Consider the following 19,973-nt stretch of genomic DNA (forward strand, 5'->3'; position numbering starts at 1 on the left):
TGGAAGAGGAACTTCAGGGAAAAGGATTGAAAATTTTGGACGTGGTAAACATTCTTCAATGGAAAACAAAAGAGCCACTCCCAATATTCATGTCAAATTTTGAAAACACAGAGAGCATAAATAGAATTCATGAAATATGTGTAATTATGGGTTATTATGAAGGTTGAAGTAGTCTCCCTGGAAAAATTGAAATTTTGGCAGCAATGTAAAGATTGTCATAGCTGGGGACACATTAAAAAATACTGCCAGAAGGAGCCTAGGTGCGTGAAATGTGCTGGTCCCCACATCACTATCAACTGTACTAAGAGTAAAGAAGTCAAGCCTGAATGCTACAATTGTGCGATAGAGCACCCTGCCAATTATAGAGGATGTGTTGTAGCACAAAAGTTGCAGGTACATCAAAATAAGAAAAAGCAATAAAATCTACTTCGAAAGTCAACAAAAGAGACGATCCTATTGTGCCACAGAGAGCTGTAATGAATGACAGTAGATTTAAGCAGCCAGAGTTATGCTGATAAGCTGAGAAATGATGTACCTATCAACAATAACGAAAATGCAAGTCTTCAAGATTCCAATTAAACTAAAGATTTGGAACTGAGCATTACAACTCAACTTAAATTGATTCTTGAGAAACTAGTTGTGCAATAAGACCTCGAAAAATCAATTTTGAGTAGGTTAGAAAAACTGGAAAACATTCCAGTTCCAGAAGTCATTTATAAGGAGCATGGAAAATATATTTATAATTATGACTTGGAATGCAAATGGATTATTATAGCACAAAGATGATCTATTAGCAATTCTAATTGAGCATATAATAGATGCCTGTCTCATTCCACCAAAGAATTCTACTTTAGAATTAGAGAGTACAAAGCGTACCATGTCATACATCTCAATATTAACGCTTGAGGAGGAAGTACGGTTATTTAAGAGAAGAGCTGAACCGTCACGAATTCAAGAAGATAGAGTTGCAGGAGTCCAGTCGATTTCAATCATAGTCAAACTTTTCGATAGACCATCTGGCACGATCACAAATCACAATAATTGGAGTCGTCTACTATCCACCACGATTTATTTGAATTGGAGAAGATAGAATACATCAATTTCCTAAGCAACTTCACAGGGAAATTCATCATCAGAGGAGACTTCAATTCAAAGAAAACACAGAGGGGGCTCCGACTGACCACAACTAAGGGAAAGGAGCTATTACTGGCTGTTAATGAATACCACTGCTATGTTTACTTAACAAGAAAATCAACTCACTGGCCAACAGACAAAACAAAAATTCCAGACCTGATAGATCTTTTTCATCACAAAAAATATTTCACCAAACTGTGTTGAAGTTGGAGAATAATTTGATCTCAACTCTGACCATTCGCCAATAGTTTTGACAATGCACAGTGCAGCTGTTAAAAAAGAAATACCACCTAGACACATCAACAGGTAGACAGACTTGGAAACTTTAAAAAAATGATAGACTCTGGAATAGACTTGAACACATCTCTGCAAACTATGGATGAACTTGAAAGTTAAGTCCAGGAGTTTGTAATCAATATCCAACAATGTGCCTGGGAAAATACACCACTACTTCAAAGCAGGATTTTCAAAAGTAATTGCTACTCTGTAGCGGTAAGAGAGTTGATAGAAAGAAGAAGAAGAACAAGAAGATCATGACAGTAGTATAATATTGTAAGTTCTGGGACAACATGTGCCAGTTAACAGACTATTTTAATATTATTGAGTATCAGCTATATTCATTCAATCGATACTTTATAATATATTTTACTGTAGTACACAATTATCGGTATTATTTTCAGCTCTGCCTTTCTCTGTTTTTACAATTTTGTCTACATACTTTTTCAATCATCTATACTATTATTAAGGGAAGAACTGGCTTGTACACATATGGGATAGAAGAATTATTTTTGAAGCATCATCACGTCTAAACTACTGAACTGATAACCTTGAAGTTTTGCATATATATTCATAATTAACTGATGATGGTTATAGGCCTATTTTTAATTTTTCAAGATTTCATTATGTCAAGTTTTCAGTTTGTCAAGTTTCAAAATAGACTCTTGCTGATCACAAGTTACCTACTAGTTATAAAATAAATTCTAATGGGATGAAAATATTCATTGTTCATATGTGTAATTTAATGAAATATATTCATCAATATACTTACTCCTATCTTAATTGATATTATTATTGTTATTATTATTATTATAATTATTATTATCATCATCATCATCATTCTCATCTACTATAAGCATTCAATAATTTCTCATCATAGAGTTCAAATAATACATATCATATTTTGAATATGTTTGAAATAGATGAAGTGAATTCAAAATAATTTTATTGAATAATATATTTCCATCTTTGAATTATCAATATAGCAGCTGACATGTTACCTTGCTCAAAATATCGTAAATGATGGAAGAGATGTGCATTTCATCAATTTTTTCAGTTTCTTGTTTAATTGCAATGAACTCAGGCTGCACAGAGAGTACAGCATTCAATAGATACTTTGTACTATGGAGATTTTGAGAAATGGAAGCATTCGAATGGAGACCAAATACATCATTTGGAGGATTATTAGGAAGACCCTGCAATTGACAATACATAATGACTAAATTTCTTTGTATACACTCAAACTTAATGCCCTTACACTAGTGCCGTTGAAAGAAAATTTTATTGGATTGAGTCAACCACCATAAAACATCATTACTTTTCACAGTACTCAATAATCATCATTCTATGTACAAATCCTGAAAAACTGTCATGCAGTTCTTATTATAAATCTTCAAAGTCTATTTAAAATATATTTGATGAGAATAATAGTTTATTGAGCTCCTACTGACAGGAAAAAAGGAATAAATTTTTTGTTGGTAGAAATTTTTTTTACAGAGGAATAAGTGAATAGTAGATACAATTTTAAATATGGTGAAAGAATTAAATTGAATTGCTATGACAATTACCTTATTCTTATCCATGAGAACAGAAGAAACAATATTTTCATTTATCAATCAAGTTCATCTATCCCATTTTTGTTTTCCAAAGTTGATCTGTTCTATTATGTATAATATGAAGTTCATTCCATTATGTTCTCCAATTTTTACTGTGCATAATCAATTGAATTACAATATACTATTTCGTCTGTACTACTATTGTTGTATTTCACTTATCTTTCTGTGAGATAGAAACATATTTTATAATGTGTATTAAAAAATTGATGCCAATACCTGCACTATACCAATGTAGGAGCTGAACTCATACTTTATAGGTATGATGTAATCAGATTGTGCAAGCATTCTGTACTTTTCCGGTTCTATCATATTTGGATTGATATATTTCGTAAGCAGAGTGTTTAAAGTGCGTTGATCCCAATCATCAGAAACCTGGCCGCCATAGCTGCATTCACCAGTCAGGTATAATATAGCTTCATAAGGTACCGATTTAGAGTCATTCAAATACATCTGTAAAACAAACAACACCAATTTCTAAAGAGAATAACTATTGGTTCAATCATTTTATTAGAAATATCAGTACTGTTCAAACCTGGTAGTACAGTACTGTAATGTGGTCTATGTTAAATAGAAACAATCTGAGTGTATAGTATACAAGGTGTATTCAAAAAGTAAGGTGACTTTTTGAATTTAGCGGGCAATGCATATTTGAATTCCGATTTCTCTATTTTGTAGCATTATTACACATGTCCTGAGCATATGTTTCATGTCTTAAATGAAATAGCATGTTTACTTTATCTTTGACAGTTGCAAAGGTCAGATGTATTTTGGAGTGCTCGGCGATGCTTCTTCTATAAAATGTGGATCAGAGAATGTGCATCAAATTTTGTGGAAAGATAGTGCTCTAAAACACTTGAAATGATGACAGTGGCATACAGTGAGTTCACTCTTAGTAAAAAAAAGTTTATAAGTGGTACAAGCACTTCCAAGATGGCTGAAAAGATACCAATGAAAAACCCAGCTATGGACTGCCCCAGCACTACAAAAACAGATGGAGACCTTGAAAGTAGTGGACAGAATTCTTTTGGAAAATCATCGAATCACTATCAGAGAAGTTGCAGAAGATCTGAGCATATTAGTTGACTCATGCCGTGGATTATTCTGGATATTTTGGGCATGAAACATGTGTCAGCAATGTTTGTTCCAAAATTGCACAATTCAACCACAAGAACCATTGCATGACAATTTATTTATTTATTACACAATTTTCACATGGAATCACTTGATAGAGCAAAGCTCCAGTGATGGATGAAACATCAAATCAATGGAAAAAAGGAAGAATGAATGAATACATGTATGTATAATACATATTACATGATACATATTATGATATGTATGGCATTAAGTTTCAGTGAAGATTTTTCCAAAAACATCCTGAATTTCATATGGGAAAATATTCAAGAGACTATATTGAAGGCTTTTTTCAACAATCATGGGTAGTACTGTCTTGAATTCTGTTTGGCAAAGCATTGAATTTCTCTATCCCCATGTAATATGGGCCTTTCTCAAGTAATGTGAGTCTATGATTTGAGTAGATAAGGCCTCTAAAACGTGTATCATACATGAGTCACTCATCCCTGACCAGGAAGATTTCTATTCCTAGAAACAAAAAAAACCAGTTCTAATATATGAATAGCCGGTGCAGTAAGAAGGTTGTATTCCAAATGAGGGTCTACAGAAACATCTATTAGAAAGACCAAGAATTATTTTCAAAGCTCTCTTTCGAGATCTGGAAACTGCCTTAAACTCTGTTGTCTTGCCCCAAAAAATTATACCAAAACGGAGGCGGGATACAAAATAGGAATGATTTAACAGATATATTATAGCTGTCCTGGTGTCAACAACCCTGGACATCATTTTAATAGCAGATGTAGCTCTACTCAGTTTCTTTAAAAGTTCAAAAGAGTGTGTTTTCCACTTCATATCACTTTTCACATAAAATCCAAGCATAATTCCAAAAAAGTTGCAGCATCTACCTGTTGAAGAGAGGTATCTGAGTCCAGCCACACATTGAAGTTTCCTTGAGCAGCTCTAACATGGAAAGGAACTAACTTTGTTTTGCTGGAGTACAAATTCATTATAGCACAACCATTAATTTATGTTTATGTTCATGTTTATGTTTTGAAGGGACGGATTCAAAGAGCCTCACACATCAACCGAAGGTTATTGTGTGTCCCAAAAATATGTTTGTTGGGCAAACCAACTCTCATGTCCTTTACAAGATCCAGGAGTTTCTCCCCTATACCAACATCCCATCCCTCACCTGGTTGCTTATAGCCAAACAGAGCCCTTCTTCTAACTCCAAGACTTTTACAATTCAGTATGATATGCTTAGCAGTCTCTTCAGACTGATTACAAAGCCTACACATCTGGCTTCCATTTCTGTGTCCAATTGTGTGGAGATGTTTCATGAAGTGGCCATTTCCAGTTATCAGGGCAATCAACTGCTTTACCTGACCTCTAGCCAGACTCACCAGCCACCTGGTGAAGACAGGGCTTGCGTCTGCCAGCAGTCTTCTGCCAAGTGCTTGACCAGGGTGAACCTGCCATTGCTGGTGGTGTAAGTCCCTGGACCATTCATTTATTGTGTGGAAGGCCGTTGTTTTACTTATGCCACAGCCCAGCTCTGGGCCAAGGAATGGCATACTAGAACCCCACTTAGCAAGCTCATCTGCACGCTCATTACCTCCTATGCCTACATGGCCAGGTACCCAATCAAGATGCACAGAGTTGAGCGTTGCAAGCCTGCTGAGCATTTTGTGGCACTCCCACACCAATTAGGATCTGATTTCATCGGAATTAAGAGCCTTGAGGGCTGCCTGGCAGTCTGACAGGATTACTATCAACATATACTTGAAGTTTCAATTGCAGTAGCGCCAGGCAATGCCTATGTTGGCACAATCCATGATTCCTCAAATCTCTGCCAGAAAGATGGTGCAGTGTTGTCCCAGACTTGCATGGACTGGTGTTCTAGGTGGATCACTGTACACCCCATAACCTGATTCTCCTTCAATGAGAGAACCGTCTGTGTACCAGACAAGGCTGCCTCTTTCGGAATAGGGCCCTTCCCCAGACTTACACTCCTCTCTAGAGCAGAATTCAACAGAGAGAGTTTTGATAAAAACAACTCCATGCTCATGACATCTGACGTCATCTCAAGCACAGGGCTGTGAGCAACAGCTTCGATGATTGTGCAGTGTCCTGTCCCAGACAGGCCTCCTCTCCATTGGCCTGCAACTTTCAGTCGATAGGCTGATTTCCATACCTCTGCCATGATAAAAATGTTCAATAGCAGTAAGCCATGAGCAACTTCAAGAGTTGCTGATGGGCTGCTCCTGAAAGCTCCAGTGACTAGAAGTGTGCCCATCCTTTGTAGACTTGTGAGTTTGGCTGTGGCTGTAACCTGGTTCATCTTTGTCCACCAGAATAGTGATCTATAAGTTACCTGAGGCCTTATTACTGCCTTGTACAGCCAGAGAGCTATGTGAGGCCACATCCCCCACATGGAGCCTGCAAATCTTCTGGTTGTCATAAGCGCCCATTTAGCTTTATGCAGTGTATTGTTTAAATGATTCTTCCAAGTCAGCTGTGAGTCAATGGTCAGCCCTAAATATTTTACTGTACTTGATAATTCAGGCAGTCTAAGTTTCAACCTGGAGAGAGACTCCAGGTTCTTTTTCCTTGAAAATGGAATGACTGCAGTCTTCGAGGGATTTATACTTAGTCCCTCTCCAAGACACCAGTCATTAACAGTTTTGAGGTTGACATTCATGATGTCAGCAACAATTTTGGTGAACTTTCCCTGTACCATGAGGACTATGTCATCAGCAAAGCCCAGTACAAATACACCTTCACTTGTGAGTTCATTAAGGAGACCATCGACCACAAGGTTCCACAGAAGAGGTGAAAGCACACCTCCCTGCAGACAGCCCCTCGCAGGCACAATCACCATTGACTCACCTTGAAGATCAGCCATGATCCGCCTGGAGCAGAGCATGGCCCCAACCAACCTACATATGGCAGGCTCAAGACCACGCCCCTGGACCGCTCGGAGCATGGCCTTGTAAGTGACATTGACAAATGTGCCATCAATGTGCATTAAGGCACACAGGGCAATCTCCCTGGCAGCAAGGCTGTCCTCCACCCTGCTCACAAGCTGATGCAGGGCTGTTTCACAAGACTTGCCAGGCTGATAAGCATGCTGATTCCTGTGGTGGGGGGGGGGTGTCCGAAAGCTCTCCCTTCCTTAGATGTCTTTCCACCAGTCTTTCGAGCATCTTTAAGAGGGATGATGTGAGATTGATGGGACAAAATGATTTTGCAGTTGAGTAGTCTGCTCTTCCTTTCTTTGGAATGGAGACCATTCTACTGAGGCACCAGGCTTGAGGGATGTACCCATAGGCCAGACTTGCTCTAAAAAGTTCACACAAGAGAACTAGTTGAGCTTCTGGTCCTTGCTGCAGTATAGCTGGTATTATGCCATCCCCCCCAGGAAATTTGAAGGGGCCTAACTTGAATATGGCCAATTCAACTTTGGAGAGAGTGACAATTTGCCTGGCTGAAGTCCAGCTTCCACGATCAGCTCTCGGCCATGAGCTCATTTTGCTGTTGCCAGACCTGCCTGAGTAGTCACTCTCAAAGGTACAATCTGGAAAGTGATTCTCAAGAAGACGTTTGAGACTCTCATCAATTCCAGTGGTATATTGTCTCCCTGGTGACCTGAGAGTTCCCAAGAGGCCAATTGGGCTTGAAGCTGGAACATGCTGCAGTCTTGCTGTTGCGCTAAGACTGTTTACCTCTTTTGTAAATTGTCTTCAAGAGTTTTCTTTAGCTTTCTTGATTGCAAGGCTGTATTCTTTGAATGCCCTGCGGTATGGCTCCCGAATACGGCTCCGTTTGCAATGGTTATGAAGCTTCCTTATAGCCACCCTTTTGAGTTCAAGGTCAGCAGTCCACCACTCACTATTGGTGTGACTCTTTCCCCGCTGCAATGGGCAACTGTCCTGAAAGCAGCTCATAATTTCATTCTGAAGGTCAGAAGCAATCTGATCAATGTCTGCAAAGCAGGTAACTCCCCTCCCCAGTTACCAAAGTTGAAACAGAAGGTCAGACTAATAGAGTGACCAATCTGTTTTCCTTGGACTCCAATAGCAGGAAGAGCCACCCTCGCTTCACATGTCGAAACAGACATATCTGTGATCAGACAGAGAGGCCTCATGACACACGTGCCAGTTGTCAATGACCCTTAGGAGTCCTTCTGAGCAGAATGTAATGTCAATAACCTCACTCCGATTTTGTGTAATGAACATCGGACAGTTTCCAAAATTACAGACATAAAGATTCTTGGATATGAGAAACTGAAGAAGAGCCTCACCTCGTGGGTTTGTGTCTAAGCTCCCCCATCCAGTTCTGTGGTGAACATTGGCATTACAACCTATAAGGACTTGTCAACCAACAGCACAAAATGACTCCACCAAGAGTTCAAGTTCTCTTGATGGAGGAAGATCTCCAGAGTCATAGGACAAGTAGGCTGAGCATGCAGTTGTGCTCCATTTCCTGCCCACATAGCCAGGTTAATGAGATCACAGTAAGATCTCTTGAACAAAATTCATTAAGAGTTAGGCAGTCCATACCCTTTCTCACAAGTATGCAGGTTCTGACATTCTCGAGAGAGGTACAGTATATCAACCTACCCTTGGTATTGCCCAGGCCTGCAACTCTTCCACGGTGAGGCCATAGTTCTTGGATTAGTGTCAGATCAAATCCCTCTCTGAGGAAAAACTGGCAAAAAGCAGCAGATGCTGCTTTACTGTGGTCGAGATTGATATGGAGGACCCTGGGCATTATCCTTGACTGGTGTTGAGATAATTGAAACCTGCCAGAGTCCTATGTTGGCTCTAGAGTTGGCTGACCTGACAGCACTAAAGCAGGCCTCATCCAGGAAACAGACAAATCCATAACCTTTCGGGTCTGGCTTGGCTGGCAGGACATTCCACTCACTCCTCCACCTTCAAGGTGGGGTTCTGCTTGTCGAGAATCTTGATGATCTCTTCTGGAGTTTTCTTCAGGAGCAATGGATGAGCTCAAAAGAATACCCTCACTGTCCTCAAGATTTCTTGCCTCAGGGTGACAATGAGTTTCGTTTCCCTATTCGGTTTGAGTCTGGGGATGAGTGCCTCCAGCCAATGCTTAGTAGCATCGTTGATGCGGGATATGATCAAGGCCCCCTTTTCCATGTAGGTGCTTGCAAACGATGGGATGCATCCATCCTTAAGGGGTAGGAGCTCATCTATGATGGTTTCTTGAATGACTTCTCTTTGCTCTGCTGAAAGCTTAGCCTTCTAAGACAATAGCCATTTAATGTCCCTGTAAGAGGCTCCTCCATTGGAAGTCTCCAGATTCAGGGCTTGGTCCTCATAACCTGCAAGAGTTCCACTCCTGACCTTTTAAGTAGGTCCTTCCGCTGCAGGAGGGGTCGCCAATTCACCTCTAGGGCGCTTGGCCACCCTCGACCCAGCTTCATGACCCATGTTTTTGCCTGGAGTTTCTCCCCACTCTGATCTCTTAGGTTTTTTCCTTTTTGGCCCTGCGAAACTTTGCAGGGTCGATAGCCTCAGCCCTCTCATGAAGTTTAGCCTGAATGGCCGCCCTTCTTTGAGCATTAAAGAGATTTGATCTCTTCACCCACAAACCGCTCAGTTGCTGTATTGCATACTAAAGCATTTATGAGGGTTCTTATTTTTCTGGACTTTTGAGGAGCTCATCCTCCTCGTCCAATTGGGATGGTGTGATGGAGCTCACCTCATCCATATCATGATCAGTAGAAGCATTCTCAAGGTTAGCCTCTATGTAGGTGTGCAACAGTACCTCCTGTGTACCTGAAGCAATCATTTCAGATTAAGGAATCTGCCCTGGTGGGGCAGATCCCGATGGGTTTGAGGTCGAGACAACTTCCAGAGTTGTTTCAGGGTTTGGTTTTGGTTTTGAAATTTTTTCTTCATCCATGTGATTCCCACGAGCAGCTAGGAAAGTACAGTCGACCCAGACAGAGCCTCGCATGTCCAGGCAAGGTTATGTACTGCAGGATGGCGCCTGGTATCCTGCAGGCACCGTTAGTGGCACCGTATATAGAAGGCCTGGTACCATCCACTCATCAGCACGGTCCACATAACACTTTGGGTTGACCTGAAACAAGAAAGAGGGAAAGGAAGAAAGAAAGAAAGGGAGAAGAGTGAATGGCATGGAAGGCCGACAGATGAAAAAGGTAAGAAAGAAAGATGGCACACAGCTCAGTCAATGGAAAAAGTGCCATTCTGGAAATTAACAGATCCAAAGCATACTAAGAAGGAGAAGAAGGGCTTTGGATGAAGGGCTTTGAAAAGGGGGCCCCTTTTAGTCGCCTCCTACGACAAGCAAGGATACTGTGGGAAATTCTGGCTTCAACAGATTCTTGAGTCCGATGTTTGACTCAAAGCTCCCCCAGCCCACAGAGGGTAACCATTTATCTAGTTCCATCAAACAGTTTTCAGCTTCCCTTATGAGGCAATCTGTTCTCTCACTTCTCATGAGTTCAGTTGCATTGTCAGCAGAGAGAGTGAGATCATAGTTCACGAATCTTGAGATGTCATTAACATAAATCAGATATAGCATTGGTCCAAGAATAGAGCCCTGAGGTATACCATGTTTCACCTGCATCCAAGATGATTCAAATGCCATTCCATTAGTTGCAACTTGTATCCTATGGTATCTACCTGATAAGAAGGATCTAATCCACATGAACTCAACTCCTCTTACACCATAGTGCCAAATATTGGACAGGAGAAGATCATGGTCTACACAGTCAAAGGCCATCGACAGATCACAAAAGATACCAGGTACCTTCTGAGATCCATCCAAAGCACTAATAACATCCCTATTCAGTCCAAAAAACAGCATCATCAATTGTTCTACCCTTCCTAAATCCGAACTGAGAATCACAAAAAAGGGTAAAAGAAACCAGCCGAGGCCGCCGAAAAAAATGGATGAACAGGTAGAAGTTCTAGTGACCCTTCAGTGGTCGCCCATTGTTATTGAATTTCGACATTTTCGTGGTCTATTGTTGAAGATTTCACTCCGAGGAATAAATTGGTGGACCAGTCTGATTACTTAAATACATTTTCAACTGTAAACTAGTCTGTGGTAGCCTACTGGATAAACACACACATTACTATCGTTTATAAGTACAAATTTAGTCAAACTAAGAACGTATTATTAATTTTTTTTTAAATATAACGTCCTAATACGTCATTCTATACTCATCCTCACGACCTATTATATTCAGTGAATATCCGATTAAATGATTATTCATACAAATAAATATAATATGCAGGAGTTGAGCTAGGACAGTCGAATGAGACAGACGTATTTATCGGTGCTCCCGTATCTAAGACGATAAGCTGTGCCGGCTAGTGGAAAATACAGTTAGAACAAGTCGAACTAATAGTTCATTTCATAATTCGTGGATTTTGAGTTTTCGTGCGTTTCGTGTGTGTGAACTTATAAGAAGTGTTGAGATACCACTGCTCGTATGGATAAATTCATTACAACGCAACAGCGAGGTGAGAAACGGGATCGAACTATGAGTTCCTCGCCTGAGAGCTCTCGTGCCGCGAAGAAAGGGTGTGATTAAAAAAAATACGATTCAATACAAAATATAGAATTAACAATTAAAACGTTTTTTGATGAAAAATTTAGTGAATTGGCTACAAAGAACGATGTGTTAGGAATAACAAACTTACTATCCAACATCACCGAAGAAATCAAATTGCTGAAGGAGGAAGTACAACGTCTGAAAATGAAAAATATCAAAATAATTATGCATCGATTAGACAGATACGAAGCTCGATCACGACGTTATGATTCAATTCTCAGAGGACTGAAATTCAAAAGTAACGAGGACTGTTGTGAGATAAAAAGGGAGTTTTGTACAAATGTACTGAAGTGTAATATACAAGTGGGGGTCAATCGTGGTCACATCTTGGGCAAAAAAAGAGACAATGCGCCGATAATTGCTCCTATCCCGGTGGATCGCGACATTGATGTAGTTCCAGGGAATACAGGGAAACTGAAAGGAACAGGATATATGAAGGAATAGTGCATAAAGACTATTCGCTTCCGACAAGAATACGGCGTAATAGACTATTTCTACTCAAAAAAGAAATATTGAAGATGAGTGGCGTGCGGAGTTCTGTTGTGAAGGGGGAACAGCTGATTGTTGAGGGACATATCTTCACGTGGGAGGCGGAGGATGGTCTACGGTGTGGGAACGAGGATGGGCTGGAGAGATTGAATCGGATTTTGAAGATGGACTTTACTGAAATAATTAATAGTGTTTCGAAGAAAGATGAACAATCTAATGAACACTCAAATAAACGGTCTAATGAATAGGATAAGGTCGTCTGCCAGGTAAAAGAAATAAATGAATTAAGTGTGTTGGCTTATAATGTAGCAGGTCTTAGTGGAAAGGTGAGTTAAAATTATTTTCTTGATTTCTTAGAGAATTATGATATTTTTATTCTATGCGAAACGTTCGTCGAGGAGAAAGATTTTAATCGTTTAGAGGGCTATTTTCCAGGATATAATATTTTGGGTGCCAGCAACTAGAACGTCAGGATTTGGTAGCGCAAAGGGAGGCATAATGATGGTTTATAGGTATATGTTTAATAGGAGGGAAGCTTGTAAATTCACTCACTTAGAAGAGTGGCCAATAATAACTCTCAAATGTGATAGATATGGAGAAATAATTCATATTTTGTCAGTCTATCCAACGCCTGGAGAAAGCTGGAGTGCTGACTTTAACAAACTGAATGGATTCTTAGAAGGCAGAGCGATGGGTGAGAATTTAATATTGTTGGTTTTATCGACGCATAGGGAAATGTCAAATAATACCGGATGAAATCATGCAGAGTGATTGGGTGATAAATGTTGAACGAAATTCTAAAGATGGAATTTTGAATAGGAATGGGCGTAGAATACTCAATATGTGTAAGGAATTTAATATGAGTGTGTTTAACGGGAGGACAGCAACAGATGATAAGGGAGAATTCACCTATGTTACAAGAGTAGGATGCTCAGTTATCGATTCATGTTGTGTGACGATGAGTACACTAGCAGCTGTAAATAGTTTTGAAGTCCTGACTGAAAGCTTTTCTGACCATATGCCAATAGTAGTTCAATTGAAAGGAGACATTTCGAATTCAACATCTGATAGTTTAACGTTTTTGCCCAAGCTGATTTGGTCAAAAGTAGATGCAACAGAGTACCGTAATAAGTTATCGGAGAGCAGCTGTGATGTTATCTTGTGACCCGATAGTAGTCAAGCCGCAGAAAAGGTTATCAATACCGTTCATGAAGCAGCGGATAACAATGCAAGAATTTCTAAGAGAGAAAATAAACATGCGAAACAGATATGGTTTGATTGGGAATGTGATAAAGCGAGAAAAAGAAGTTTTGCCTGTCTTAGACTTTTTAGGAGGGTGAATAGTCAACAAGCTAGACAAATCTATGTAGAGGAAAACAAAAAGTACATTCACTTGTACACGTGTAAAACTAAAAAGCCGAGTATTATGATAATATTAGAAAATGCTTGGAAACTGTGCGCGACTTGAAACAGTTTTGGGACTCGGTGAAAAAGTTTAAAAGAACATCCTTCAAGTGTACAGGCCAGATAGATATTGGAAGCTGGGTAGAACATTTCAAAAACTCACTTTCCGTTGAAGTTGAGGCAGATAAGATAGCATATGCCATACCGTTCATAGAGGACCAAAAACTAGATGCAAAAATAACGAAAGAAGAACTGAATTTGGTATTGAAAAAGGCAAAATGTAATAAAGCTCCGGGCACTGACGGCATACCGGCAGAATTTTCCAAATCAGCTCCAGATCAATTCTCAAATTTGCTGCTCAATTTTTATAATTATATTTATGATACAGGATTGGTGACTGACAATTTTTCAGAAGCGGTTATCTTCCCAATTCATAAAAAAGGTGATTTGAATGAAGTTGCTAATTACAGAGGCATACAATTCATCAATGCATTTGCAAAAATTTTCTCAGGATTTTTTCTGAATAGATTAAACGAATGGGTAGAGAATTATGAAGTAATGAATGAGGAACAGGTGGGATTTAGGAAAGGATACAGTACAGTGGATAATATATTATTCAGTTTATACAGCATCATCAATTTAAAACTGAGGAGAAGGAGAGATAGAGTTTATTGTTTGTATGTTGACTTCAAGGCCGCTTCAGATAAAATAGATCGTAATGTTTCAATTTATAAGTTGTTTCAGATTGGGTTGTCTAGCAAATTTGTGAGTATTGTCCAGAAATTATATGACAATACACGGGCCTTTGTTTGGTGTGAAAATAGTCAAAATAAGAAGGATGGGCTGGGTAATGCATTCTATACAGAGAACGGATTGATACAAGGCTGCTTGTTGTCCCCGATTTTATTCACCCTGTTTATTAAAGATTTATTGATAATATGGAAGAAGGGATATGGGTGGACGAATTGAATATTAAAGGACTTATGTATGCCGATGATTTGATTCTGATCGCATCCACGCCGAAAGCATTACAAAAAATGATAATATGTTTGAAACATTACTGTGAGACGTGGGGACTTACAATCAATACCGACAAAACTAAGATAATGACGATGAGAAAGGGAGGGAGACTGGCCCATCATGAGAGGTGGTACAGGGGAGAAAAGCGGATCAAAGTTGTAAACAAGTACAAATATCTAGGCGTAACATTCACTCCTCAGTTGGCGTTCAGTGAGCATGTTAGAGAGGGAGTGTCAGTGGCAAAGTTTACATTGAATAATGTGTGGAATAGTTTTGTGGCCCAAAATGAAATAAACATCGAGAGTAAGTAGGTAATGTTTGATGCGGTGGTAAGAGCTCTTGTGAGCTATGGTGGTCAGGTGTGGGGATATAAACAATTTGAAGAAGTAGAACGGTTACATAGAGCCTTTATCAAGAAATGATTTTCGTTACCGCAATCAACACCCAATTATATCATTTATTTGGAAATCAATAAGTATAATTTACACCATTATTTATTTGAGATGCATTACAGCTATATTATAAGAACCCTTTCTTTGCGACCAAACAGGCTGCCACGAAAACTTGCACAGAAAATGTTTGAACAGAAAGTAGGATGGTATAAAGTGTGGAAAGAGCAGGCAGAAGAATATAACATTGAATTGCCAAGATGGGAGGAAGGAATGCGGGATGTACTAAGGCAAAGTTTAAATGATATTAATGAATGTATAAAAAACGAATGTAATGAGAAATGGAGAGAAAGAGCAAGGCAATCTGTAAATTATTCTGTCTACTCACGTTTGTACCCAATCACCGAACACAATAATTATATAGGAGCCAATCTCACCCGCAATGAGAAGTCAATCATATTCAGATCAAGGGGAGGTCTATGGTACTTAAATGGTAGTGTGGGAAGAGAGGGAATTCAGACCATATGTACGTTATGCAATAGGAGGGAAAGGGAGGATACAATGCATTTCATCGGAAGGTGTCCAGTACTAGCAGAGATAAGAGGAGCGCATTCAGGCGATAGAGAGCTATCAGAGGATCAGGTAGCAGTGTTTTTGAATGGTAGTGATTGGAGGGCGCTGATAGGTTTTGTGAGGAATGCTTGGGCTTACAGAAAAATGCTTAATATACAGGAATATAATACTTGATGGTTTCACTGCTTTTTTTTACTCCTGCATATGTAGTATAATGTAATTTCATATGTAATTATTTTGTTGCCATGATCTCTTTGGTTTATTGATTTCAAAATTGTTTAAAATTTAGAATTTCTGAAATTGGATGAAATTCAATTTCAAATACTTGCATGTAAATTTTAAATCAATAAAATAGCTCAACTTGGCAGACGACCAACAGGTGTCATGTCATAATATATATATATATATATACTTGTGTAATCATCAAATTGATATTGATTGATTGTCATGTTATGTTTTTTCTTGTATCAATAAATATATTTTCTATTCTATTCTAATATAATACGCATATCATCAGCTGGGGAAAAGCGCATGTGATGTGTAACCACGTATTGTATGTAACGCAAGTCAGTGTGTATACAGCTTGTGAGCAAGTTGAGTTTCATCAAATGAACCATTGGGAATAATTGAATAACAATTACTTGATCACTGATCTAGATTCAATAATAAATTTCAGAAAATACAAGTAACATATGTAAGGTGCAAAGTAATAGATGTCATGTCATAATATATATATATATATACTTGTGTAATCATCAAATTGATATTGATTGATTGTCATGTTATGTTTTTTCTTGTATCAATAAATATATTTTCTATTCTATTCTAATATAATACGCATATCATCAGCTGAGGAAAAGCGCATGTGATGTGTAACCACGTATTGTATGTAACGCAAGTCAGTCTGTATACAGCTTGTGAGCAAGTTGAGTTTCATCAAATGAACCATTGGGAATAATTGAATAACAATTACTTGATCACTGATCTAGATTCAATAATAAATTTCAGAAAATACAAGTAACATATGTAAGGTGCAAAGGTACAAATATGTAAGGTGGTTTACCTACTAGCTAAAACTGCCTTCAAGAAAGCAGATGGCTGACGCTCGCTACTCAGAAAAAAGATAGCTCCAGAGCTGCAACATCAGGGGCATGAGCGACAGACTCGTGGACGAAACTTGTCTGTAGCTTCAACGCATACCTACCATGGCCAGTCGAGCGCGTTTACCATGCTTTCTAAGTAATGAGGCGCTACATCAAAGATTTGTTGCCTGGTTGTAATTGGAGATGATGACAGTTGTAGTGAGTAGCTTCCATGAGGAAGGCGAGTAGCCGGGGTTGTTATAGCAACAAGTCCATGATAATTATTTAATTTCATCAATCTTTATGTCACTGTCAGCTTTCAGAAGCCGAAGCAAGTAAACATGTTTTGTGATATTCATGTAACTATTCTAAAAGTATACCATCCAACTGTTGTGTCAGTGAAAACGGCATTGCCGAATTGTGTGAGTGTGTGTATGTGCGAGCGCTCGCCCGCATTGTCAGCAACTATGACTGTAGCCGAGTTCGGATATTACTGATAATCCTCACTGGATAGGCCTATTGCTGCTCCTATTGCAACTCTCCTGTACTTTCACATGGGGATCTTACAAATAAGCCGACAGATCTAACAACTATGCCGACGTTTGCTCAAGGTATGACTCATCACTTTTTGTCAAAGTCTAACTTCCTTACAAATATAGATAGACGATTTCTGATTTCGGATTTGGATCCATCTACCCCAAATTCTTTTAAGAGTAAGTCCCATTTTCAAAAATACCCAAAAACAAGGGAGTTATAGCTGCTTTTTATATAGCTTTCCATTATCATATATGATTATATAGTAAAAGTACTAAGATAATAATACTCCTGCCTCACAAAGGGACAGGCAAAGGTTTCAAGAAGTTTTTGAACACCTGAGAAGTTTAAACATAAACATTTTCAATTCCCTAATAATAGGAATTGAAAGAATGGAAAATGTCATGCCATTCCAAGTAGTGATGTCTGTGTATTAGAACTGCTGAGTGGATAATGCATACTGAAAAAGTCATGAGTAGCTCAGACCAGCCTGGCGACTTTGATGCTTTTGAAACCGGAATCTTGTTTTATTTTTATTAAATAATGATACAGAATGAAAACCATGTATCATAGTACAAAGCAGTTCGATACTTTGTATCATGAGTAAGATAACATAATCATGGCTTGTCGATTTTAGTCGCTGAGCTAAATCCTCAGTGTTGCCATAATGAATTGAATTGAATTTATTTATTGCTTCATACAGTGTACGATTACAATGTTCCTGAAAATGTTCCACATAAATTAACAGAGACAGTTTTTCACACAACAAAACCAATAATAGAGTTCCATATTATTATTTCTACTCATAATAAAAAAGTCCAAGTTATCATTGCTGGCATGTCAACAGTCCATGTTGATACTATTCTGAGAGCACAAAAGATCTTAGTCTCAGCATTTGACACATGAAACTAAAGACGTCGTTAATTTCCAGACCATCACCTATATTTAAAATGTCGTTCAGGCAATTCAGAGAGTATTTCCTCAGATATTTTTGTCTGAAACCGCTATATAAATCACAATGTAGAAAAATGTGCTCCAGCGTTTCGTCTGCTTCAAAGTAACCACACAATAGACAAGGCACCTGAGGGTTGATTGTATACTTGACACCTTTCAAGTGGAGAACGATGGCTTCAGTATGTCTGGAAATCCTTATCTGGCTGAACAGTCTAACTTTATAATGTGGTAAGTTGGATTCAAGATATGGAGCGATGTCGTAGGTTGTCAATTGATGGTAGGCCTCACGAAGAGGTGAATTGATTGCCGCAGCCGCATCTAAATTATACAATTTCCGATGAAAAGACTTGAATATCTCTGTTTTATGAACCTTTGCCACTTGCCCGTCTTGTTGTGCCCATATGTGACCGTAGCCTATGTCCTCGAAGAATTCCTTCATCTGTGAAGCCCAATTGTACTTTTTATTCTCATTTGCATCAGTTGCAAGTAGTCTTCTGAAGCACATCTTTGGTGCTCTGTTGTCGCACATATTCAGGATTTAAAGCCACCAGTTGAATGCTGATTTAAAAATATTGTAGACAAGATGATGACGTCCTGTTTCCAGTCTTACAACATAGCCTGGTGTTCTGATTGGCCAATAGAAAGATGACTTGATGAACTTTGTCTGAATGACCTCCAGCTGTTGCCAGTATCTAAGCGCCCATAATCCACTGCTGTATAATAGTATAGATCTTACCATAGCATCAAACAATTTTGCTCTCGAACTCCATGAGGCCGAACAACGGGAATCCACTACTATTCTCTGGACACATCCATCAGCATCTGGAGTGAGATTAACATAATCATGGCTTGTCGATTTTAGTCGCTGAGCTAAATCCTCAGTGTTGCCATAATGCGAAAAGCATAACCATTGTCACAACTATTCTAAATTATCGTACTGTATTTCGTGAAGCCATGCTTTGTTAAAGCCAGTTACTCAGAAAGCGTTTATTTGTTGTTTGATTTTTTGTCGTCCTTATGAATTCTGTTGAATCAAACATAATGTTATTCAAGAAGTTGTGCTGAACCTGTTGGAATTCATAGGAACGGTAAGAAATCAATTTCACGAAAATCGATGTACATGTAACTGGATTTAGAAGATCAATACGATAATGTGTTCTATCACAATTTAATCACAGAGATGTTCAAGTGAAAACGTTGGGCACAAACCTTCTGCCATGAGGAGACAAATGAATTTATGAAAAGCTTGATAGCTTGAATAGTGATCTGATATTTGTTACACATTTTTAGTCTAAGACATAATATGTCTTAGACTAATTTTCAATGTTTGTTCAATCGGCAGGAAAACTTTGGTTTTTCAAAGTTATCTTACTCCCTTATTTTGGGGTATTTTCAGAAATCAAGATAAATATCCTACCGAATTTCCTACACGAATACAGTGTGAGTTGTATTATAATAGCTACAGTACATACCTACTGAATACTACAGTACCTGTTCGTTTTCACCATATAATTATATGATAATAGAAAGCTTTATTAAAAACAGCCATAACTTCCTTGTTTTCTGATATTTTCGAAAACGGGAATTACGCTTCAAAGAATTTGGGGTTGCTGAATCCAAATTAGAAATCAGAATCTTTCTATCTTCATTTTCAAGAAAGATAGTTTTTGAGAAAAAGTGGTGTCCGGAGAGACGTAGAATCACCATGTGAAAGCAACGATTTGTCTGCTAGTATCTCGATGCAAGCCGGTTTCTGCTTGCCTCGAGGGGAAAAGACGTGATAAAACGAGGTTCCTGACTAGGGGTCACCATG

At 38.7% G+C, this 19,973-nt stretch overlaps 1 protein-coding gene across 1 annotated transcript in view; it reads right to left on the reverse strand.

Moving 5' to 3' along the window:
* LOC120354997 (dynein heavy chain 7, axonemal-like) overlaps positions 1 to 19,973 on the reverse strand; it is a 423,355-nt gene that overhangs the window by 36,188 nt on the left and 367,194 nt on the right. Inside the window, exons 11-12 of the mRNA XM_039443220.1 lie at positions 3,243 to 3,476; positions 2,412 to 2,606 (exon numbers count right to left, since the gene is read on the reverse strand). Coding sequence (XP_039299154.1) covers positions 2,412 to 2,606; positions 3,243 to 3,476 — 429 coding nt within the window. The remainder of the gene's footprint in view (positions 1 to 2,411; positions 2,607 to 3,242; positions 3,477 to 19,973) is intronic.

The sequence above is a fragment of the Nilaparvata lugens genome, chromosome X (genome assembly GCF_014356525.2).
Source record: "Nilaparvata lugens isolate BPH chromosome X, ASM1435652v1, whole genome shotgun sequence".
Taxonomy (NCBI): Eukaryota; Metazoa; Arthropoda; class Insecta; order Hemiptera; family Delphacidae; genus Nilaparvata; species Nilaparvata lugens.